Consider the following 26,813-nt stretch of genomic DNA (forward strand, 5'->3'; position numbering starts at 1 on the left):
ATATTCACCAGTACTGACATAAAGACTAAAAAAGTTGAAAAAAAGAAAGTCAATCAATCTAAAGGATGTGTTTTCATTTGTGCCAAACAGTAGTTTGACGGAGGATGTTACAATTACTAGCTTTTAAAAAGTTGTTTGATTTAATTCACATAATTATTTGAAATTAATACCATTTCCTGGATCAGTCTTCAAAATGGTTTATGAACATTTTAATGAAACTGACATAACATTTTAAACAAAAGATTAATATGCTTTTCCCTCACCCCAAATAAGATAAAATAGAAATGTAAAGAGAATCAGAGTTCAGAAAAATTTGGGAAATATTTATGCCTGCCTAGAAAGGCCAAGAGATTTACTGTGGTGAGAGTAAAATTTGGCTCTGAACTTTTAGGCAATCAGGACAAAAATTGAGCCTGGTCTTTTTCTTCCAGAGAAGCATGAATCTAACAAATCCTATTGGAATAATAGATGTCAGTAAATAAAAATATAATATTCTCCCTTCACTGCCCTCCCATCTTTGTCTGGCCCATCTGAATACTGCTAGTTTTAAGTTCTATGTCATTTATCACTTTTGCCTTGAGATATTCCCAACAACCTTATTAACTTTGATTTTATCTTCTCCTAACTGCTGTTTACAATTGCAGGTATTAAATTTAGTTCTTGAATTTTATTTCTGTTGAATATGGATGTCTTTTCTCTTTGCTAAGACTGTAAGTCCATTGGGGACAGAGACTATATCATACACTCATGTATCTCTAAAATTTTCTTACCTTCCAATGGGCATATATTAGGTAAGTAATAAACACATCAATTATATTGAAAAAAAATGTCTCAGGATAGCCTTAAATAGGTAGAATTTTGAACTTAACATTGGGGTCCATAGAGTGGTCCTTAAATGAGCAGTTAGAGGGGTCAGTTTTTCAATAGATCAGTCAACTGGATTTGAATCCTTGTTGCACAATTTACTAGCTATATGTTATATAATTGCTCTGTGCATCAGTTTCTTATCTTCCTCAGGGAAAAACAATAGTATCTACTTCATAGGATTATTATTAATTGTTTTTCATATTAATGTTGACTGAATGAATGAATACACATAAAATGCTTAGAAAAGTAAACATTCAGTAAGTGTTAGTTGTTATGTTGTCTTAAAGTGCTTGGCACTAAGCCGTTCTTTCTGAAAATAAATAGTCATTCTTTGTGGTAATTACAGAACACAATCAGTTGTCTGAACTCTGTCCTCAGAAAGTGAAAGTATATGACAACAAAACCATGTTTTCATTACAGACAATATTTATATTATCAGTGGCAGGAAAGCATGCAGTTATCTGAAAATTATATCAGATTATTAAGTTAAAAAGAAGCGGCCCCAAACTACATTTCAGTTTTATATTACATAAAATGTTTGTATGTTAGAAACTCTTCTTCCAATCCACCTGTGGTAGTACCAATGTGCCATATCAAGTTCACATGTTTTATCCCATAACTTGATCCAAAGGCAAGGGAAAAGCTGATAAGGGCTACAACCCCAATTATGTAATTCTTCCACAAAATGATGAAGTGTAACAAGGGTTCATTGTTAAATAGCTGTGTGTTAAAGCCAGTGTTGGCTCAAGAAACTCAGGTTTGAAGTTTGTTAAAGAGGAAACTGGCAGGGAGTTTTGAAGGATGTCCAATACACTGAACTTAAGTTTCCATCACATCCAAAGGCAAAAAAATGTTGACATCACAAGGATCTCAAGCTTTTCTCCAGATAGCATGTAAGTTCAGAGATGTTCAGCGTCTTTCCCTAGACCTCTCTGGTGTTAAGTGTAGTCAGACTAGAGCTGGTGTGGGCTGTCAGGCTTTTGCCTCAAGGCAATACTTTTCTTATTTTATAAATTTATATAAAATAAGACCTGTAGAGAGGACTTTAAAGATAATATTTCCAGCTCCCCACTGTGGTGGTCATTCCACTCTGATAATTGCCTTATGATAGAACAGAAAAACAGCGGTGACCAATCTTTCACCACATTTTCATCAGACTGTTTAGGGCATTGTATTTATGGATCTGTAATTGAAAGCAAATATATCATTGATATAAAACAGCAAGGACAGATGGAGTGCATTTAAAATTACAGTTCATTTCTCAACATCAGATTTTGACTAGGTGTATGTGAATTAATGTAATTACTCATATGGTTGAAGCAGCAATTCAGAGTTTATAGTTTTGGACTATTTCAAATTTGACCTTGGAAAGATCATGTAGCATTTAGTTTAAATCTTTTTCTCTATCTATTCAGTTTCTCTCTAGAGAAATAATAGAAATAGTTCTTGGACTAATTTTTATTCTTAATAGTCTCTCTTTTGGTAGAATTCCATCTATCTATCTATCTATCTATCTATCTATCTATCTATCTATTATCTAATATATATTGCCACCACAAATACCACATTCCTCTTATATCCCCAATATCCACGTTAGCCTTTATGATGACACTTGTTGGCATAAATGTTATTGTAAATTTTAATAATGGGTCTTAGTTTTTAAAATTACTTGCAGATTATTTAATAATAAATCACATTCCCTTCACTTACCTTGGTATGTGTAATTTTTGTCTTCTTTGTTGCCTTTCACCACATCTTCAACCCACATAACAGGAGCATCTTTGTTGTCCACAATCAGAATTATTCTACATATTTCAGATAACATTTCTGTATGGTGGTAATGGTGCCAGAATGAGAAGACACAATGATATTAGATCCAGGGTGCTAGAATTTCTTTCTTTGCTGGATTTATTGTTTTAAACTTATAGCCTAATTTTTATCACAGTTATAGATGTGACCATTTTTAGTGGGAGGCGTGACTTAGAGAGTGCTTTACTGGCTCTTGAATGCTATATGTATTATGGAAGTATGTTTTTCATGGATGCTACATGTTCAGATCCTGTGATGGAGTAAAATGCTAATGTAGTTAAACCAATGAGATTACTTGCACTTGTGGAGTTCAGGGAGAGATAGAAGAGATAACTCAGAGGTTTAATAAAAAGCTCCTGAGGCACTAATGGAGTCGAGAGACTAAGAATCATTTGTGAATAGCTGAGACTGAGGAAGATGTTTTTCAAGATGTGAGTTTAAAAATAAATTTCAACAAATAATTTTATTTGTCCATCTCCACATAGTAATGAAACAAGGAAATGATATTTATTTTATATTTAAACTACATATTACATTCTGAGTAGGACACGTAGAGTCTGCCTTGTTATAAAGGTTATCTTTCAGCCTCCTTTGATGTAGTATGCTTCCAGATCCCATATCATCTGTGTAAGTTACAATACTCCTATAAGGAGTATTGCCATTTAAAATAATTCACAGGAAATGTTCTGTAGCCCAAGTCATATCATTGCCAGTTACAGTTTGTGACTGTAGATTATTGGTGTTTTTCTCCACTTTGTCATTTGCAGTTGGTGACTTACTTTATTGATCATTTATCCATATAGTTTTGGCTAAAATTTGCAAAAATTTTTTTTTTTTTTGCAAATTTTTTTTTTTTTTGGCCAGTTGAAGGTTATATTATTGATATTTCTTTATCATATTTTGGCTGTAAATTTATAAAGAACTGAGGTGATTGGAAATAAAAATATGACATCAATATTCAGGGGTATTTATGTTTTGAAGAATTTTTTTTTCAAATGTCTACTCTTTTTAGGAAACCATGTATAAAACTTAAAGAAAATATTGGGTGTTTTTTTCCATTAGGCTGCTGGTTTAGGATATTGAAGGAAGTCTCTACACAGTGTAAGATAATTTTTCTATTTGGAAATAGAAAGGCAAATACTTTTTCTGCTGTGTTCAACACCCCCCATTAAAATATATAAGCCTTGTTATATTGATTATAATCTCTTCTCACTTTTGAAAATGTGCTATCGGGGGTAGGAGCACATCCTTAGAGCCTAACAAATCTAAATCTGAATCTCCAGCTCCACTGTGTGAGTCTTGGCAAGTTATTTAATTACTATGAGCCTTATTTTCCTTTCTTTAAAATAGTGGTTATACTTCTCTGCTAAAATGCTTTAAAAATGAGACAAGGAGGACATAGTGCCTGATACATCATAAATTACTTCCTGCCTCTCTCCCCACATCCAGCTTTTCAATTGTTATATTCGTGGGTACAACTAACAAGTAACTAACCCAGCTGCCTTAAGACTGTTTTCAGATATGCCTCTTGAAAGAGTTAATGGGGAATAAAATCTATAAACAACAGTCTGTCAGGAAGCAACCTGAGAATTTTATGTATAGTCGTCTTTTGGTATGCTTTCCTCAGTCAAGAAAAATGTTCAGTCAGGCTTAGAAAACTAGATTCACATTGATATGGGAAAGCACAAGAATTCACAGTTTTATATTAGAATAGAAAGCAATTGAATGACTTGGGAAAAGTAAATTCATTTGAGCAATATTTTTCAAAACTTAGCATGCATTAGTATCACCTCAGTCATGTCTTAATGCACATTTTGGGATCCATCCCAGTGATTCTGATTCAGTAAATCTAGTATTGACACAAGGGATTTGGAGTCATCTTGACCTCTTACTAGTAACTTCAAGGATATAATAAGTGACAAAGTTTAAACAAATAAAATTATTTGTCAACTTTATCCATCCATGTTGTCTTACCACTATTTTCCACATTAGTCCAGATAAAGTCAGTAAGTGGAAATGACTGCTCATATTGACCAACTCAAAACCTGGAGTCAGAGTGCCATTTCCCGTAGGCTGAGGCAAAGACTGTCTTGCAGAACCTTTAAACCATGCAGTACAAGTGTGCTGCATTATAACAACGCAAGGCATATGGAAATCAATTTTAAAAAGATAAATTAGTGGGTAATATTTTAGATTAGAAAACAATTTCAAGGTTCCTTTATCACAAGGTCTCTTGATACATTTGAAATATTATTTGATTTACACAAAACAAATTTTCACTCACCTTTTCAGAAAGACAAATATCATATAACACAAATTTATAAATGAGAGCTAGGAGGAAGAAACGTAGTAGCCTAAGTCCTAGATGGCTGAGGCACTCTGCTGCTGTAAGATCACTGTCCTTCATAGAATAAAAAAATCAACAGTGGACCTTTTAAAACGTGAATTTTACCCTAAAGAAATTAAATATAAGTTGCCTCCCATCTCACAATAAAACTGTAATACAAGTCATGAGAGACCTTCATAAAAGACTCACCACCACTTTGATGTGTGTGTGTGTTTGCTTGGTTTTAAATTTTCAAATGTTTCTTTCCCATTAATATTGATGATAAAAATGAAGCCCAATTGTTGATTGTCCAGGTACCCTACCTTTGGGACAAATCAGAATTTTGAAAGCATTGCTCCTGGGTCCTTTGCACTTGGCACCTCCCTATTTAGGGACAGTTGGGGAAAATTGGGAAGGTCATGGTAGGAGTTGGAAGCTCTTCCTTATTGCAAGACCAATTCATCTGCACCTTGAGACTTTTTGATGAATTAGGAGATTGTTATATTACCCAACATTATAAACTGTTAAGAGCTGTGCCAATATAAGATGCTACTATATCTATTCTGGAAAATTTTCACCTTTTCTCCTGAGACCAAATACTTGCCAGTCCCATAACCTCTTCTTTTGTGTGCTCTGACATACCCAGAACATCTGCATTTCTTTCATACAGCTTAATAACAACAATTCACATCAGGTATTGGTTTTCATGCATTCAGTTTCTTATTTTGAATGTTTAGTTTGAGAGATGATATCTGTCTTCCAGTGAGGAACAATCAAAAACAAATATATTTTTACTCTCATATACAATAGTTTTATTTTAGAAAATATTTTTGCAAAAAGATTTTACTATTTCTAAGCAGTCTATGGAGTCAGAGAGATCTGAGTTCAAATTAGGATTATGTGATTAGTCTTGAGTGTTAAATTTGGAAATGTTTTCTTTCCTTGTAAAAATGTAATTTGTATTAAAAATCTGTATAGTTTCATGGTTTTCTAAAACATTCAGGAGGGACTAGAAATAGAGACTTGACAAAAATGAGTTGATCAGTAAAATATATTATTTGCAAGTTAGCATATGTTTTAGGTTCTATACATCAATTTGGATAAATTATATTTTATTTTTCTTATAAGGAGAATAGAGACAGTTGTTCTCTATTATTACAAGTTAAAAAAAAATTCATGGTTTAAGAAGAAATCTTGCCAAAAGCAAAAAAGAAAAAGAATTTTATATGTCTTCCCAATTAGCTCCGAATTGAACATGTGTTCAGTTGACAAAGTATTGAGCATGTGTTCAACCCTGTACTATGGATCTCTTTTATACTTATGCAGTCTCAATTTAGAAGGTCTTTAGGTTTTTCCTTGGGGTTTCTTTCCTTGTGCTTCCTTGATTTTATGTCTGTACTTTGGGGCCTACATGCATCCACATCTTGGGAGCATCTGTTCTGTACATTTACAAACGAACTTGTATGTTAAGAAATATGTGACTTGTTAAACTTTTTGAACAGAGTTTTAATGTGAGAGCCCATAGTAGAACACAGAAATAATTCAGTTAGCTAATATTTTACAGATGGAGAATGGAATTAAAGTAGGGATTACTAAACAACATGTCAAAAAATACATATATATATATGTATTTTTTTTTCTTTCATTCTATCCATTATCTCTGGAAGTTCTCTGGCTCTGATCAGAGAAAGAAAGCTTTTAGTATAGTGGAAAGACTAACAGCCTGTAAATTTTGAGAATAATTCAACTGCACCAATTATTAGCCCTGTGTTTTGGGGTGAGGGCTCAACTTCTTTGAGATTAATGTGTCTTCATAGGGTTGTTATGAAGACAAAATGAGATAATTTATGTAAAATGTGATGTGTAAACTTCAAAACACTGCATAACTTTATGGTTTGCTGCAGCTGCTGGTTGTTATTGTAACCATGCTGAGTCAACCTCTCCATTTTTCAACTCCAAGCATAAGTAAACATTTCAGTTGTTTAAATCGGTGAGGAATAGACAGGAAGGGAGACATAGGAATGGGGGGTAGAAGGAGGAAATGGAAGATTATTGAATGCTGGAAAAGGTAGATTAGAAATGCAAGTTTTAGACAAAAACTGAAATAAATTGGAAATATGTGATAAAGATTCCAGACACAATCTTTCTATCAGATTGTCACCACCCTCACCCTTAACCTGGACATGGCAGAATAAAAATTAAGCAAAAATAATAATAATAATCCAGCATTTTTGTCTTGTTAAATACCCTTTTGGTTGAATTTAAAGATGAGAAGTCTCAAAATTCCTGGCTTGTTTGGTGTAGCTTAGGGCCTTGGTTGCACAGAGCTGTGGTTCCAAGGATTGCTTCTATTTATAGTGTTTCACTTTAGATGAACGTAAAATATTTAAGAAAGAAAGTGGTTTCCTTCAGGAAATCAAGGGCATACACTTGTAAGACTCCTTGGAAACTTTACATTTCTAAAAATCATTATCAATTTGAATGTTTCTAGAAATAGGTTTATTAGTAGATAAACCTATTTATTAACAAATATGTTAATTTGTGCTTGTTTACACAAATTAATTCTTCCTTTTCTATCTTTGCAAGGACAACTTCTAATGAGAAAGCTTGCAAATGACATTTTGGTTTACATAATAAATAAAATTTTGCATTTGATTTTAGACTCACAAATCATAGCTTTATAACCCTTTATAAATTTGCTAACGACGTAAAGCCAAATTTCAATGTAGAAAATTAAGAACACTCTAAGAATAATACATTGCAAGGAAATTAGAAAATGGAAAACATAAAGATTAAAATTAGATTTAAAATGACAAAAATTTTTGAATAGCAAATAATTTATGCAAAATATGTTACAAAATCTGGGATGCTAAATAGTTGACACAGGTACTGTGTTTGACATTTAGTTTCATTTGAATTAGTAATAGAATTTGCTTCTTCCAACATTTACATCTTTTTTTCTTTCTGACTTTATATATTTTCCACAAAAATTTGCTCCACAGTTTTTGAGTTCATTCTTCTTGAAGCTGCTTTTAAATTTGCTGTGACAAACCTGCATAAAACTAGATTTTGTAGATATAATTTCTTTGGAAGAGATAAAAATTTAAAAGTTTGATGTTGTTTTCAGTTATTCTTTTCTTCATTGTTTTCATTGACCCCTGTTAGATTGCTATGCCAATCTACTTTTGATGGCATGAATATAAAATGACAACATAAAAGCACTTCTAGTGCAACAGTAATTGAAACTTGCAGTTTTCCATTTAAAAAAAAACACAAGAATGCATGATTACTGTTGATAACGTAACAATATTTTCAAACAATAACCTATGTCAAGCAAACAGCACAAACAAGTTGATTATTTCAGCTTCTCAAAACTCAGGTTTTCTTAATTTGATTTGAGTTAACTTTATAATACAATCGTGTAATCAATATGTGATCTGGGCTGGTGTCAAATTACTCTGAGTTATTTCTTTGATAATTTGGAGGTGACTCCCATTATGGATAGCAATATAAACAATTTAGAACATACTAAGGATGTTTACAGTCTACTCGAGTGATAAAGTTCTGCACCATGGCTCATATCAATATTGAACGAGCTGTACATGTTTAAAATTCTTCCTCAGGAGAGAAATGATGTAGTGCACAATGCAAAAAAAAATTCATATGTTTCCTTTGAAATGTTTCCAAAATACTGGTCTCATGGTTCTAAATAAAAAGTTGTCTTAAGAACCAGGCACATTTTGCACTGACTGATGGTTACTTTTAGGCAAATGGCTATGGGTTAATTAGGAGAAAAATTGCTACTGTACAATTATTATGCACTATACTCCCACCTTGGCCTGAAAATAATGAGATGTAACAAAAGTTTTTGTCACTGGTAGCTGCACCTTTTAACTGTATCACAAAGTCTGTTGCTGTGGTTACAGCCTTTGTTTCCAGTGATGTTTTGTCCATGCTTCCCCCCAACCCTTAACAATGGTTACTCAAAAGAATGAAATAATGAATCATTCATTCGGAAATATGTTAAAATATCCCTCTTTATCATTACATTTCACTGCTTAGAAACTAGGCTGTAATTCAAGGCAACAGTTAAGTCTGAGAACTGTTAAAAAAATCTTTGATTTTTTTTTTTTCATTTTTAAGAAAAACCTGTCTATGTAATTGAAGAACCTCTTACAAGTCTGAACAATTAAATCCTTTTTGGTTAATGTATTATTTCTGGAACAAGTAGATAAAATTCTACGCAGTAAGCATAATAAAAATCGTGCATGTTTCGCACAGCACAGAATTTTAGAGTCAAGGTTTCTGGGCACAAAAGCAGTAACAAAACAGTCCCTACAAAACTGAGTAACTCTGAATAACACAAGAAATAATTTTTGTTAATTTAAAATTTTAGAAACTGAAATGTGTAAAGTTTTTAAAGTAAAATGTAATTAAATTATGGTACTGTACATACCAGTTGTTTCTACAATTGAAACTTTACAATATGAAAAATACATTAGCTTTGTACAGTTTTTACAGGTAGGTAGGATGAGTTTTGAAAAAAAGATTCTTTTATTTTTCAGGGTCATACTCTGTTTAAGTCAAAAAATACTGCACAACTTAGCTAATTACAAAGTGTAGACTTAAAACAATTCATGTCTTCTTTATTTCATGAATCAATCTTGGATTTTTTGTTAATTTGAACAGGGGATTTTGTGTTTTGCTTTGTTTTTAGAGTCCACAATGAACACATCTTCCTCATTTTGTCCTTGAGGTTACAAAGTTTGGTAGCAACCCTGGGCTACCAGTGATCTCAGTTAAGCTAGCTGCTGTTTATGGTCACTGATTCGGCCAGCTGTTGTGATTGTGCTCAGGTCCAGCTCAGTCTCTAGGTGTGTTTCCATCGTATCTTCCTGTGCATTCGTTTCAAAGGACTTATGGGAGAGAAGTTCATGATGCACCCCACAGTAACTTATTGTGGGCTGGTCGTATGCCAGAAAGGTTGACACATTCATTGATAAAGGTATCTGGGGAAAAATGACATGAGAAAAGTCAGTTACATGACAGAGAAAAGATAGACAACTTTAGGGGAAAGATTTAGAGACTGAAGTGCTGACCTGACTAACCTCCATGGTTATATCTGTGGCCCTGTGGCCCAGGTGTCCCCACATTATCCCGCTAATGCCCCCCATTCTCATATAGTGAGATCAGTGCGACAGTTTTAAATCCTGGGATGAAACTGCTTAATTCTTTACTAGAAGATTCAGATAAATAGTAGCCTACACGGTTCTGAAAATGATAAAAGATTTATTGGAACAGCCAGAAAATTGCTTTCCCTAACTGGAAAACATTGTGTTTTTAGAACTGAGAAACACTATTATTATTGTTATTATTAGTGTTAATTATCCTATTATTTGGTTAGGATACAATAGAACAAGAGTGATTCTCAAACATTAGCATTCATGAAAATCACTACCCACTTCTTTAATTAGTCAACCCCCTGCCACCCAAGATTCTCATCCAGTAGGTCTGGGATAGGTCCTGGAATCCGCATTTCTTACAAGTTCCTTTATGATGCTGGACTATTAATCCACACACTACGTTTCAATAACCTTTGCAGAAGAGAATTATCTAGACAAGTCATTCTGGCTATTCTTACCCATAACTTCTTAATATTTATTTTACCATAAAATTCCTTAAAATATTAATGTCTGTAGTTTGGTCCATGTATCTAAAATTTAGATGAGTTTAGAGAATTCCCAGGAAAAATCTATGGTTCCTATGAGGGTCTAAAAAGCATCAAAGGATGATGCTAGTTTGAAGGAACCACCTGTATCTATGAGGAAGGGACTCCCTTGCCAATTAAAGAAAGCAAGTTCTAAAGGTGAGGGAAAAAGCAAGCATGACTAGGGTGAGAAGAAGCGAAACATACATGTTACAGACAAAGGAGAGCCTGAAATGTAATCAGATGTCAAAGTCTAGAGATATTTCCCATTTCTTTTTCAGTAAGATAAAACCTTGTCCTAAAAAGTAGCCAGATTTCAGGAACCTTCAGTCTTGATCTTGGTTTAATATCCTAATTACTAATTCATGCTGTTTAATTCTCTGGAGGATAAAAACTTCTGCCATTCTTGTTTGGTGAACAGATAGAATGTATATTTGTTTGAGCACATCAGACTAAATTCCTTTCTGATCTCAGCTGAGATTAGAGCCCAAAGCTAAGAAAAATAGAAGGCCTAGGTATTATTTTTTTTATTAACTGCATCTTTACATTTTTCCCCCTCCTCTCCATGCATTAGAACCATCTTTGCCACTTCTGTTTCCATCCCTACAGTTCTACTTACATTTATTTCTGCTTCAGTGAAAATTCCTGGAGCAAATATTACCTTTTATCTCTTTAATAGAAGTAATCAAAAATAAAAAATAAAACTAATCACTTCTTTTAAGATTATTTGCTTATAATATGAATATTTCAGCATGTCAAATATATGGAGCTTAGTTCTTAGAGAGAGAAATATAATCCAGTTCATTAAATGAAATTCCTGAGTAACTCTTCCTTTTTATGTGGATTTTAAAGATTTAAAACATGAAGTTATCTGATGCGTGAATGAAAGATATCATACACTTTTAAAAATGGTCAAGCCGACTGAAAAATCCTAAAGAAAATGCTTAAGAGTAAAATAGGATACTTCCATTTAAAATAAATAAGAATCTTGTTGTCACAGATGAAATAGCCCAGACAACTAAAATATATTTTTATGTAAAAGTAAATGTGCAGCATGAATAGATTTGAGTTATCAAAGAGAACAAAAATAGAACTGTTACTGGGTACATGAGTTTTACATTTTCCTCTGGGAAATCACTGCTCTGCAATGTGTTATGGGTCATATATCTATAGGATTTTATATACTTGTTCTTATTTGTCACGGAAACTTACGCCTCATATATGCAGAATCATTTCTGGCTTACCTGGAATTAACTCTACTGGGAATAATTTGTAATTTCTATGGTCATGATTTATGAAAAATAATAAACCATGATACATTTATTCTGTGTGTGTGTGTTTGTGTGTGCACACACAATTTCCTGCTTGATTTAACATATAGAGGCTACTGGTATACAGAGTGCAAGTCCTAATTTGAACCATTATCAATTAAATAGTTAGCTCCCATTATCTGTTTTAAAAATCCCATATATTATTTTCTTTAGTGAGTTTCTTACTGTTGGATATGTCTTATTTTGAAATACCTTATACTATGATTATACTGTTTCAATATAAATACATATTTTTTCACATTTTAATATTTCTGAAATTAGGATGGAACTTATAAGCAATGTGAATGTTTAACATATATCATTTCCTTGTAATTGACAGTGCATTTTAAAGTTGATTCTATCTTATTAACAATAAAATAACGTAGTAAGATGTATCAGTAAGTAGAATGTAACAGCTAGCCATATCTGAATACAGCATCACAGTAGATTTTTCCCAGGTTGACCTAAATGATTTTGAAAATCTAAGAGAGTTAGCATTGGATATATACCCATGTGTATATATAGGGGTACACACATACGGAGATATATATATAATATATAAACATGTATGTATATACACATGTATAAACTTATAGCCAATTATGGTTTCAAAATCATTTAAATCAGATATGGAAAATGCAGATTTTGGTGACACATCGGTTTTGGACCACTTTTACGTACTCATGACATCTATATAAGATTCATGTAAATATAGTATACATACCTATGGATATATACATGATATGGTATATGTATGCACATGTGTGTACATTTACTCATAAATTTTTCAAATTGTGTTCAAGTAAGTCTATTGAATTATGAATATTTTGCACTGACAATTTTATTGGAATGACAAGTAAGATAATTTTTAAATATATAAAATATTTGGTTAAATTTAAGTCATTTCTTTCTCAATTTTTAATTTCTAAGTATTTTATACAGATGTGGTACAAGGAATATTTGTTCTTTTGCGGCTAATCAGATGGGTAAAAATTATTAAAGCTGTATGATATATGAGGCACCATGCTTGACAATATGAAGAACCTAAATATCAGTGGAAGGACCAAGTGATTTAGGTATAGAATATGGTCAGTAATTTTCTTTTTAATTATATACTGTTCCCAGCAGTTACTATATAATTCACTAGATATTTACATTAAATACAATTGCTATCATGTATTTTAAAATATGTAGTATGAAAATAAATTTTACTTAAATTTAAAAGACCTAGTTCACTGTTCAATGAGATGACGCTAAAAGGCTATGCTATCTGGAAATACTTATTTCGTTAGAATATCCATGTAGCACAGAAATTGTGTGTAATTTTTAAGCAATATATAGTTTGTTTTTCTCACGTTGATTACACAAAATATAATGATTCCTAAATGTAATAAAAATAAATAGTCTTTATTATCTAAATTTGTATGGGAGGGATATTTTTGCTTCTAATTATTAATAATAAGAAAATTACTTCTTTGTCAAAGCAAGTCTTCCTCATGAAAAATATTACATATGTTGTTTGTAATATCTTTTCTTCTCTATATCAACATCATATGTTGATTACTTTCTCAGTGTAGGGTATTAGATTTTTACATGTTAATTCAAGTAGGAAGTCAGATGCTAAGTGTGCAACACATTTTCTCCTCGAGTAGCAGTGCACTACATGCTGCCTGACATCACGGTATTGCCTTAAGAGTATTCTTTGGTTCTTCCATGAAGAGATTATTTGTCCCTTTCAAATTATAGTCAGTTGTTTGAGAATATGGCAAATCACAATTTGTGATAGTACCATAATTTGAAAAAGGACTGTGACGAGGATGAAACCTATTTATGTTTCAAGTAAACTAAATCTACAATTATAAGAAATTAAAATCATGGTATTTTTCACACCAGGGTAAATACTTGATGCAGAGGTTTGGGCAACAACTGTGAATTCAGCAATCTTTTGTGGGGGGAGTTTCAGTTTTGTTGGGAGGGTATGTCCTTGCACCAAAAAATGACTGGTGGCTGGGTACTAATGGAGAGGCTACCAGCTGGCATTAAAAAAACAAATCTGTTTGACTCAAACATGTAGATCCCTTCCTGTCACTAACTCACAGTAAATTCCATTCTCTTCACATAACCATCAAGTGACCTTGGGTCCTTTTTTCTTTTCTGTTTTTCACATTAACCTTCTCTCTCTCTCTCTGTCTCTCTCTCTCTCTGTCTCTCCCTCTATTTCTTTCTCCATTTTTACCCCATTTTTATTAACATGCTCCCTCCTGCAATTAGGGTGTTCAACAGTACAGTCCCCATTTATGCTTATCATCCCATTTTGACAATAAATGACTCAGTCAGCCTACCTGAGCAATGTATCCAAATACATTATTTCATGAAATAAACAGTTACCCTAGGTGTCTGAACTAGCTAGTTGGAATAGGCTCACGGAAGGGCAATAGGAGATTTAAATCTAATAAGGCATTGGCTTCCCCAGATCGTTTGTTAGAAGGCTCTATTTAACGTGTCCATAAAATCTTCTTGTTATATCTTTCTGAGAATTAAGTTTCTTTCAGTGTATTTTAACCTGCTAAACTCCTATTTATCATTACTTCTGGTTTCTTTTAATCCTCTAAATCACTGTTTTCCAAGAAAGGTAATTATTCTTAAGGCTATGAATTGTGGAGATTCAGGGATATAAAATCTTACTGTCTAGAAAGCATTATCATGTATACTCTGAGCTAAGAAAATCACATTGTAATAATAAGCAGTAGTAGCTAATCCATTATTTAGGAAATTCCCTTAGGAAAAATTTCGATTGTGCTAAACTAGTAGTGTCTTGACATCAATGATATTTGCCCTAGCAGCAATTTCCCAGTGATGTGTGTCCAGTCTCATATCACTGTCTCATATCAACATCAATGCTATGTACCTTTCTCATAAAAAGTATAAAGTTAGATGATTAAAAATAACTAATTACTAATGGTCTTTTCCCCATTCATATGTAATATTTGAGTTTGTGATTATAAAGGGTAAGAATAGCTTTTTAAAGTTTCTAATTTGTGATTAAGTAAAAATAATTTTTACCACATATTAACTATATCAGTAATATCTAGGTATATTTGTACAAGTATCTGTGTATATATATGAACATTCATATGAATTTCTCATAATTAGTTGGTTGAGGTCACTCAAGAATCTCTTCTGTTTGAAAAGATTATTTTAAGTAAAAAATACTCTGAAGAACAGAAAATGACAGTCTACTTTTGTGAAGGATTAACAAAAAGGCTTTTTTTTTTCCCTCTCTAGAATTCTCTCTCTGGTTTGCTTGGTAGGTGTTATTTCTGAATAGAGATTTTAGTACGTATAAATATTTCTACAGATTGTCTTGAGATAATGCTCATGCTTTCCTCTTATATCATAGAGGAAATCTTCCAATTTTTATAAGGCTGAATGTTATCTAGCAAGTTTTCTACCTCTCTAGGTTGTTGAAAAGATGATACTTTAGGGTTTTTGTAAATATCATTTTTGATCATCTGCATATAGTGAAAGAAACAAACTTCTTAATGAAGGAATTCCATTTTTTAGATGTAGCTCTTATCACTATCAAGATGTTTTTCTCCATTTTATCTTGGAATTCAGAGACCTATTATCTTACTTTTGTTTTTCATCTACTAAAGGGGTTTTCAGCTGAGTTTATTTCTACCTACTAATGTATATAATAAGAAATAGGCATTTCAGTCTTTTTCTCGTTAATATTTCTCCAATTTGTCTTTAAATTTGTTTCAAACTGAGCTCATTATCTCTGAATACAAACGGGTTCTTCTTCCCTTGGTCCCTACTTTTTTCTAGGGAACACTCACTAGATTAAGTCAACTTAATCTACGTATTACCCATCTACTTTGACTCCCTGTCTCTTGTTCCAAATGTCCCACGATTTGCCAGTTACTTTCTTGACATCAATGACAGGCTCACACTTCTCTCATCTCTGTTTCCACTATCTCGGCTTGAAGTATCATTATCGTTTTCACCTTATTGACTATTACTGTCTCCCTAATCAGTAGAATTGCCAATAAAACTGGATATTTACAAATTTATTCTGGAGGAAATTAGCTATATTTTTTATTTAAATTTAAGCAATATGTAGAAAATAGTAAATACTTTCTTCTTTTGTTTTCCTTTTTGGGAAATTAACATCCTTAAATATTTACTTCTATTCTTTAAATATATACATGCATATATTTATACATGTATGTTTGTGTGTATATCACACTGTCTCTAAATTCTCAATTTACTTAAAGAAATGTTTTAATTTCTAAAAAGCACACTTGTGTATGACTTTATTCTTGTTCATTTTGATGCCTCTACTTTCTGTTTCATTTACATAAGCTGATTTTCATAACTAGCTTTGGGTTTTGCTAGGGTATACGCAATTTGATGTGTGTTTGGAGATAGGCTAGCAACGTTTATTTTGTCCTATCAAGCTTGACCTTTATGCACAGGCTGGTAGTTTTACTTACAGTCAAAATAGAAAGCTGTCCCTTTGGTATTATTTGAATAATATTAAGAAACTCTTGATTGAAAATACCTTTTTTACTGGCTTGACTCCCAGCTTGACAATTTTGTTGCTAATCACTATTTTGGTTTCTAAGTGTTGAGGCAGTTGATAAAATATAAGTGCTATATGAGAGAAATAGTGTAAGCAATTATCACACTGCATCTTGGGTCCCTGGTAAAGTGTCAGGGACGGCCCAGATGTTACCTCAGGTTTTACTTTAGTTTCTTTAGGATTTCTGCAGCTGTGACTCTGCCTAGACACCTGAAGAAGCTGTGGGCTTTTGTTGCATCTGTCCGTTGATGCATGACCTGGACACATTTCTAATATCCTCTTCATTATTTTCACTATCATTCATTAAGCATTTACTATGTAGCACAGGTACTATAGTACATGCTGGACAGAGGTTGCCTATTGTAAGCCTTCTAAGACTACTAACAGTTGAGAAAAGGAAGACTTAGATAGTTTAAATAATTTGTATAAAATCACTTATCTAGTGAGTTGTCTGAGTAGTTGCCTGCCTTCTTAACCACTACATTTTGTTGCCTGTCTATCACTCTATCTAATTCTTACTGGCCTTAGAACCTACAGAGGTGAACACAATATAAGCATCTGATTCTCTGTAACACTAATTCTCAACATTTGGGTCTTATTTCCATTAGTGTGAACATTAAGATTTCCTAGGTTTATACTGTAGTTTTATGATGCTCCTTTGCACATTGGGTCTTCAGGAAAGAAACGTAGTTTATGATGGATTTAAGATGTGGGTAAGGTAGTGACAGCTCAAAATCAGAGTTCTCTGCTTCTTACAACACTCATACTGACCAATACAAGGCATAGAGAAAAGAGTCCAATCTTGAAAACACTCAAGACTGGGACAGGAACCTTAAGTATACTCCTGGATACATATATGTGTAAAAATGTTCAGGGAGAGACCTTTGGGGTTTTTAAAGTTGGATCCCTGTGTTGACTTAGAAATTGGTAGATATTTTCCAATTAAAATATGTTAGCTTTTCTTTTAGCAAAATGTTCCAAAAGAAACGTGAATTAATCTGTAGTTTGATTATTTTGTTTCATATGAGACTATACTTGTCTTGTTTTTTTTATGTAAAACACTTCTAGACAGGTGCTGCAGAAGTAAAGAACTGGGAAATGGAGAACAAACATGATGAAGACACAATTTCTGCTCTCCGGCAAAATTATAGGCTTGTGAAAGAGATAGACAAATAGCGCAAGAGAGTAAAGGAAGGCAATGGATGGGGGCCTAGGAGACAAGATACAGTGTATGTGTTTCTGTCTACACACACACACATACACACACACTATATATAAAAAAATATATATATATACACACACACACACACATATATATATACATACACACTCTGATTGGCTGATTTGACTAACTATATCATTCATCCTTTGTGTGTGCCAAATGAGGTAGCCATCTTTTTTCTTTGAAAATAATGTTGTTTTTGAGATTTATTGGCAAGAGTCCATATTGCTGAGAAGTGATTTAATATTTACTTTATGGACTCTCCCACAGAGATAATATACTTTACTTTGAAACTGATTTATTTGTTCAAAGAGCAATCTATCTCCTGGAACTGTTTAGCATTCCAATGGTTAATTGGTGTGAGTACAACAGGCTGTTGGATCATTAATTTTAATTATCTTGATTCTACTAGTAAATTATTTTTTAAGAAAGCACTTTCAAGAAGCACATAATTAAGAGCCTGAATTTATGTTGTCTATCTTTAAATTTAAAAACATAACATTTGAAAATATCTTTACAATTCTTAAATGTAATCCAGGCCCTGGTACTTAATTTTTATATTTTCTTAAGAGCTAAATTGCCAACTAAAGTAACAATTACTATTCTGATGTCACAAGTACAGTCCTCCCTCAGTATCCATGGGGGACTGGCTCTAGGACCCCTGATAGCAAAACCTATGGGGGGTCCTTTAGGTTTATATAAGTTCCTTATATAAAATGGTGTGTAGTACTTACATGTAACCTACACACATCCTCCCATATATTTAAAATCACCTGTAGATTACTCATAATACCTAATACAATGTATATGCTATCTAAGTAGTCATTATACTGTATTGTTCTATTTGTATTATTTTTAATTGTATTGTTATTTTTTATTGTTTGTTTTTCTTTATTTTCAATTTGCAGTTACTTGAGTTTATGGATGTAGAACCTATGGATATGGAGGGCTGATAGTATAGGATAATAAGGCAGAAACTCAATATAAATTTGCAAATTTTCAAGTGTCTGTAATGAGAATAATAAGAGACAAAAATATTGTTTGCAGGAGAAGAATAATTTTTTAGTGGTATTTGTGCAAAAACTTCATTATAGTGAAATCCTGCAGAGTTAAAATATAAACTTAAAAAAAAATAAGAGTTCTATTTGAAAGGTCACAGTTCTCCTTGCATCAAAATGCATTTGGAGTAAGGAAAAAAAAAAACCATTCTGAATTTTGGTAGCTTTATGGGTGTCTTGCAAATTTGTCTTTCAGTAATGCCCTAGTCCATCTAAGTAACAGGTAGAGTGTTACATAATGCAGGCACCTATTATCTTTATGATGTGGCTACTTTTGAATGTATTTTGTGTTTTATAAAGCATTTTGTTTCAGTTTTGTAAGAAAAAAATAAATATGGATTGGCTATATGCATTGTTTTTTATAAATTCAAATGCTAGTGTCTACAAAACCAAAGAGAAATATTCATTCATTAATTTTTTCACTCATTTCTTCAATGAAGGTTTGCTGAATGCCTTCTCTGGGCCATATGCCAAGTTCTTGTCCTTCAGGGTTCTGGATGGAACATACGTCATTCCAATACATGCCTCGCAAGTGGAAGAGAGAGGATTCCATGTAGGAAAATCATTTCTTATCTTCCCATTTGGTGTCTCTCAATTTTTCACTCATTCACTCACTCACTTACTCTCTCACTCTTGTTCTTGCTTTCTTTCTCTTTAAATTATCATGGTATTTCCACATGATATTGTTGTATGTCTGTTCTTAGATTATGTCTTTATTTGCACAGATATTTTATCTCATATTAGACCATCACCTTTTTGAGCACAAGAATCTATGACTAATCATATTTCTCCATGCCTTACATTGTCTCACATGATTCCTTAAACTTATTAAGCACTGTATGTGTATTTATTGAATGAATGAATGAATACTTAAATGAATGAAATAAAAGAGTAAGGGTTAGTTAATATAGTCTGAGAAGAAATCACAAAACTCCATCCCCCAGTTGCTGGGCTTTATAGGAACTATATGACTGAGATAATCTATTAAAATAGAATTATGTTGGGATCTAGGCCATTATGACATTAGCTTAGAGACAGAGGGCTAAAATGAGTGAGCAGAAATCCACACTAATGATGAGGCACATAGAACTGCGTTATGATGTTTGAGATCCACTTTATTTTTTATTTGATTTTAATTATTTAAAAATCCTTTATAATTTTTATTTAAAACTTTATTTTATCTTACAATTATTTTAATATATTTGTTATAGAAGGTATGAATTTTATATCTAAATATATAAAACTTCTAAAAAGAATATTAAAAATAAGACAATCATCCCTTAATTTGGTGATTTTCCCCCTATAAATTGCAAAATGTTATGTCTGCACTTTATCGTCTAATAACTTCCACAATATCTGTGTTTTCCAAACTCTTTAGTGCTTCCTAGAAGCACTGATCATGTTCTCTAGGAGTGTGATGCACCTGCCAAATTAGCTTTTCCAGTAATGGACTCTGCCCTGGACCCTTCTTTGTTAGCCTCTGTTTTATTTTTGTAGTGCCAATTAAAAGTGATGTTTCTCTTTTACTGAGGCAAAGCAAAATGCCCCAAAGTGTGTTCATTTACATGTAAATCTTTCTGCACAGCCCAGTGCCTGCTAAATTGGTACTATAGCCAGGTAAAGTGATGAGACCTAAATTGAGACTATGGCCCTCACTGATCTTGGTGCTGTGTTTCCAAATCTGTTTCTTCCTAGTGCTGTGCAATGAGGTGCAGTTGCTTATCAGTTTGAAAACATCTCATTCTTCTTTTCCTTTTTTTATCCTCTTGGAAACTGTAGTCACAATAGTCCACTGGAGGGTCTTATAATAACACTACATCAGTTAATGTTTTTGGTCTAGGTTTATATAAGTATGGCAGAATGAAAATTACATTATATTAAAAATTATAAAGCAAACAAACATATAACAGATACTAGTGTTTGGAATTGTTTTAGAAGCAACTGGTGGAAAGAACTGTTCTTATCTATGGCTGATAGGGTATTTTGGCCTCATAGGGAGGCTCTATATGTGATTTCCCTGAACATTGGCATTTATGTTTGTGTGTGTGTTTCATGACTTCTAATAGTCCACTTGCTTTCCAACTGGCATTTTCTTCCTTACTGTATTAATGTAGTCTTCACAATAGACTATGCTTTTGACATGCCTAATCTAAAAATAGTTTGTCCTGCTTTGGCGGACTTGGATATTGCAGAGGAGCATTTCAGGATTTGCCGAACCCAAGCAGCTGACATCCAAACTGACTTTCAAATGATGTGATTACTTACTGATAAGCATTGAATTTCTCTTCAACTTCATTACTAAATTAATTGAGACTTTGGTTGAGATTATCTCCCAACTAAATGAAGTGATATTCTGTATGCCTCTGCCAGGTTGCATAAAAATCTTGCACCTGTTTTAGTTCAAGTAACATTTTTTAAAGAAAATCCTTCAGCTGAATTTCATTTTATAGGGATGAGGTCTTGCTATGAATTTCTTCAAAGTTTATATTTGTATCCACATAAGTATGAAAAAATGTATGCTATTTCTTCCACCCATTCATCCATTTATCCATCCATCTATCCACTCATTCACTTATCCGTATCATATCCATCCATCATTATTGAATATCCTAGAGATCTTGGGTGAATGAAACTAATTCCCTGATTTTACAAGCAAGCCATTTTAAACACCATGTTCCTAGGGTGGAATTATGTGTGGGACATGATGGGAATGCAGGGAAAGATCTTCTGCTGTTACTGTGAGGCTTTATATAGATAAGCCATATTTAAGCTGGCCAGTTTGGTCTTATTTATATATTGCTGTTATTTCATTGATACTAACATCATCTATCTCTCTAGATTGTAAATTCAATAGAGAATAAAGACTTCTCAGGGCTTGTGCAGGCTTGCATATTAGTAAATGTTTGAAAATTCTTGAGAATGGAAAGACCAGCAGGGAACTGAACTGATTATAACAAAGTTTATGTATTTACATTTGTAATGAAAATATCATAATAAGGGATGAGCTAATACATAAAGGTAAACTAATTCATTATTTCAAATGTTTATATGACACAAACATAAACTTTAAAAAGTAAGTCTGACAATATAGCTCTTATTATTATGCAATAAAATACTTCTTGTTGATATTTTAATAAAGATCAACTTCTAAATTTTATTTGCACATATAGATTATATGAGGGTGACTAACGTTGGACTGATTGAAGGTGATGTTAGAGGGTGATGTGGTGAGTAGCTCTTCTCAGTGTCTTACCTATGTTATTTAATTTTAGTCCCTCTCATTTTTTTCACAGTTACATCTAGCATTTACAAATTAGTGTTCATTTTGTTTTACCTTATTGCATAGGATGCAGTATTTCTTTTGTTTCTTACAATAATAAACAAGAAAACTGGTCATATTTTTGATTAGTATTATGGGATCAACCACATATATATGCAGATAATTTTCTTTCAACTATGGCTTTGATCAAAACAAGTTAAAAAATAAACTACACAAAAAATGTGAGGTGTTATTCTTGATAGTGTATCTTGTCTCACTAACCATGTAATCATTTGGTTTTAACTCACAGTTCAAAGTAGGTATCAAGTGCAATTAAAAATTAAAAATAATACAGACCATATTTGGACAGTAAATCTGAAGCTCAAGGTTAAAATCTTCAGTATCATTAGGATACCCTACTTAGAGAATATGTTTTAACTCCTTTGACATGTCTTGATATATGTAACCTACAAGGCACAAGTATAACATAATATGAAGGAGTTTTATGTAATTATTTAAACTGGTTTTCTTATTACTAGATCCTATCATTTATGCTGCTAATGTATAACCTGAATGATATAAAATCAGCGATGAAGGAAAGGATGAACCTTCATTTATAAACATAGTTTAGGCAGATTTTTTTATGTGATGCAGGCTTCTCTATGAAAAAGCTTAATCTTATGCTTTTATGAATAATAGCAACAATTTATTATTTCTCATTCTATTTACTCTGTTATTTAAGTATCTATTATAAAAGTTATGAAAGTATCTGTTATCCCAGTAGTAATATTGGAAAGGAAGGACTGATCATGAATCTTGTAAAAATATATGGTTAAGGATCTAATGTAGGATCAGGAAATTTTCTAGTTTAAAGGGTGAAAATGATTTTTTCTCATGACTAAGGATGTTCTCCTGTGAATGAAATTTAGAGTAGAATTATAAACAATATTTAAATTAATATATATTTTAATATTTGGTTCTCCACTTCAGATTTAGCTTTAAAATGTATTCATGGTGTTGTGATAGTCAATTCGATAATATAAAAATTTTTAACTTGGTAATGGTTAGCGACTATTTCCCAGTAGGAGCATCTTTGGTATTTTCTTCCTATTATTTTTCCTTCTCTGTGTTTGTGGAATTCTCACTCCAGGTGTAGATTTTTGTCAACCATTTGAGGATAACTCAAGGAACAATACATATGAGGGTAGATTGTTAATTCTCTGAGCTTCCATTATCATTCTAAATATATGAATACCAAGTTAAAAGTGGTAAGTGAATTTGAGATTAGTTATAAATATAGGTGTTTTAATATATCATATTTTGTGCTTGTTTAGAAGGAAACACTGGAGCTCCTGATCCTACCTTCTCCCTGAAAAGTGTTGTCAAAGCAAGGCACCTCTTCCTTGAACTGGCATTGACCTTGGAAACCATTATATTTCCAGCTGAATTGACTGTGTCTCTCTCCCTTCCTAATAGAGAACTGATTAGATTTTTCTTCCCTTTATTTTTATTCTCTTCATATGGCTTTTAATTTTGCTTTGATTACTTACATTTTAATAAAATATTTGTCGCTTTTGTAAGTAAATCAAACTCTTAAAAAGTATGTAATGAGAACCGTCCCGATGTCTATGGGGAGAACCAATGCATTTTGAATGCCTTTGCTGTTTATTTTAGTGATTTCTTAATTATTTATTAAGGGATGTGAAACTGAGACATATATGTATCATTGATAGAGTAGAGGGAAAGCCACGTGGTTGCTTAATAAATGCACAGGTTCTTATTGTGCAGCTGCTATCATTGTCTAGTACCTGAATAATTCTTAGCTTCGTCTCAAGGAAAATTAAAATATACAAATTAAGAACACACAAATTCTAAAAAATAAAAACAATTCACAAATTACTCAAATGTAGTTAAAATTAGGACATTGTTGAAATGTGTTGAGGTAGACAATGAAACATAACACAGTGGGTCAGGTTATTCTGCTTTAGTGGGGTGGCCAGGAAAATAGGACTATACTTTTTTTGCACTGAGACAAATTTCCTAGATGGTAGCCCCAAGAAAGAACATTGAATAACTTACTGGAACTGTTTCCTAGTCGTTATATTGATTGTTTGGTCTTCATATTGTACTCAATGAAAAAAAAGGCAGCTATTTGGCTTATATTTGTGTTATGGTGCTAAGCCTGCACTTTAGACACTTTCTTTTTACTTGAGGACATTAGCAATGTGGTTTTGAAGAAAGGAAGTTTTTTTTTTTTCTCTCAAATTAGGTAGACCTGTGGATATTTAAAGGGATTCAAAGTTTAAAAGGCTGAGTAATGAAGGTCTTTATAGCAGGATGCTTAGTGGTCCCCTGATCACACTTGCCCCTCCTGACCCTTAGGTGAACACCTGCTTTATTGTGAGAACACACAGGTGGCTTCTGGTAGAACTCATGACTATAGCAGAAATGCCTGTCTGGTTCAGCAATCCAGTTAATGCCTCATGAGCACTTAATTTCATTGATGTCGTGCTTCTAGTCAACAAAATCTGGTTAATTGCTTGAGTCATAATATTGTGGTCCATCCCCTGGACTACCCAGTTTAGAGCATGCCTCCAACCAGGTTCATGACTGGTATCTAATCCTTAGGATCTCTTTTAACACTCATATTCAGAAATCCTCTTCTCTATGCTGATGTAGAAGTACTTTATTTTATCTTTAGAAAAAAGGATGTATATTTGGGAGAAAGGGCCCTTCTTGGAAATAACATATTCCTATCTAATTCCTGCAGGGTTTCCTTTTTTCTCCTGCAGTCCAGGAGAAAAGATCTATTCAAAGATCTTAGTGCTTTCCTAAGAGGCTTGTGAAGTAATTGAGAATTTGGTAGGAAAGAAAGTGATTCTCAACTTCTTACTGTAGTAAATGCATTTCTGGAGACTATAGCCTTAAGTATAGCCCTTTTCAAAATCTGCGTGGGGGTTTAGGGGTTTAAACTTATGCCAGGAGTGATATTGATTAAGCATTTTCTGCCTTGTCCATTAGCTCTTCCTTCTGCTCAGTGCTAGTGAAATCAGGATTTGTGCCATGAAAATCACCAAGGCAATAAATCTAGCACTTATAACTTCAATGCATTATTGAGATGAAAGCGCAGATGGACTACAAGGGAGCAAGCAGTGGTTAAAACCAACTAATATATTTGATAATTAATAAATGTAACAGGGGAAATGAACAGCAAATGAAGGAGTAGCAGATCCAATTTTTAACTAAAATGTAATATAAAAATTCTCTGTTTTTTAATTTTAAAAAATACTCTCTATAGCATTGAAAGAAAATTGTTTGGTTCTTGAGAATGCTGACTGCAATCTGCAATCAACTTTGGGTCCAGCTTAAACTTCTAACAAAGATAGCCTAGGTACTCCTATTTTGTGAACATTAGCTAAGTTTCAGGAACTGTTATGTGTTGGTAATTCAAAGATAAAGCATGAATACTGTTTTCAAGGAGCTCTAAGTCTTTAATAGGGATCCATGCATATAAACATAACTAGTGAGTAAACTAGTGAATGAACAGGGTTATATACTGGCCCCAGAGGAGGGCATGATCACCTCTGCTGGGCTAGGATCAGGAAAGACCTCAGAGGGGAGATTCTTGAGCTTAGCCTTGAAGGAAGACAAGGAATTCATTCAGAGAAAAGTAGGAAGACTGTTCTAGGCAGAAGCACAGAGGCATGAGACAGCATAGCTGGTCCAGGAGACTAGAACTACTCAAAATGTCAGGAGCAAAGAATGCATATGGAGCACAGTGACAGGTATACATATGAGAATACAGGCATAGGAGAATGGTAGATGAAAGATGAGAGCCTGAAGTCAGATGCTAGCAATGGGGATGGAAAGAATAGGTCAATTTACATCATTTATTAGATTGGTGACCTTGGACAAGTTAATTAACCTCTCTGAGCCACAATATTGGCGCTGTTAAATGGATATAATAATCTGCATCTTACAGTTTTGTTGTTAGTACTAGAGAAAATATATTTGTGTTTCCTGAAATAGTAAGTTCTCAATAAGTGAAAGAGATTGTTATATTACTACTGATTGATTGAAACACTCCTCATGTCCTCTCTTCTTTTTCTACATATTTCACTGCTTGTCACTCTCATATCACTGTTCAATATATAGCTGAAATGAGCTTAGAGAATTAAGCATTTTAAATGTCCTGCCAACAGTCATTTCTCCAATAATTATTACTGTTGCCACATTAATCTATATTTGAGATGCAGTCAAATTGAAGTACTCAAAAATTTATAAGCTCTGTCTGTCAGAACTGAAGGAAGAAGAGAGAAACATTTAGACGTTATTAAAAATTGTTGGCTCATTAGTGGAAAGCATCATAGTTTAAGTGCCAAATATCCAACTAGGGTAAATATAAGGGACTGAGGATTCTGATATAGGTTGCTGATTTATTGTTTAGCTTTAGGTGAGTTACTCCACTTTTTCTATGCACATCTATAATATGACAAAGATGATGCCTATTGAATAAATACCAATAAGCAAACTTAAGCATAGGAATGATAAATAATAAAACATAAATTTTCTCTCTGCGGAGAAAAAAAAATCTCATGTCAGTGGATGTATTGTGATGCTGGGACTTAACACTCTAAGCAGGAATTATATGCAGAGTTCAGTTCTTTCAT

General features: G+C 32.9%; 2 protein-coding genes across 9 annotated transcripts in view; one reads left to right on the forward strand and one right to left on the reverse strand.

Moving 5' to 3' along the window:
• Positions 1–26,813, forward strand: part of CTNNA3 (catenin alpha 3) — a 1,858,220-nt gene that overhangs the window by 677,555 nt on the left and 1,153,852 nt on the right. The window lies entirely within an intron of this gene.
• Positions 6,036–26,813, reverse strand: part of LRRTM3 (leucine rich repeat transmembrane neuronal 3) — a 169,495-nt gene continuing 148,717 nt past the window's right edge. The window contains exon 3 of the mRNA XM_050805656.1: positions 6,036–10,011. Coding sequence (XP_050661613.1) covers positions 9,802–10,011 — 210 coding nt within the window. The 3' untranslated portion in view covers positions 6,036–9,801. The remainder of the gene's footprint in view (positions 10,012–26,813) is intronic.

This window comes from Macaca thibetana, chromosome 9, assembly GCF_024542745.1.
Source record: "Macaca thibetana thibetana isolate TM-01 chromosome 9, ASM2454274v1, whole genome shotgun sequence".
Taxonomy (NCBI): Eukaryota; Metazoa; Chordata; class Mammalia; order Primates; family Cercopithecidae; genus Macaca; species Macaca thibetana.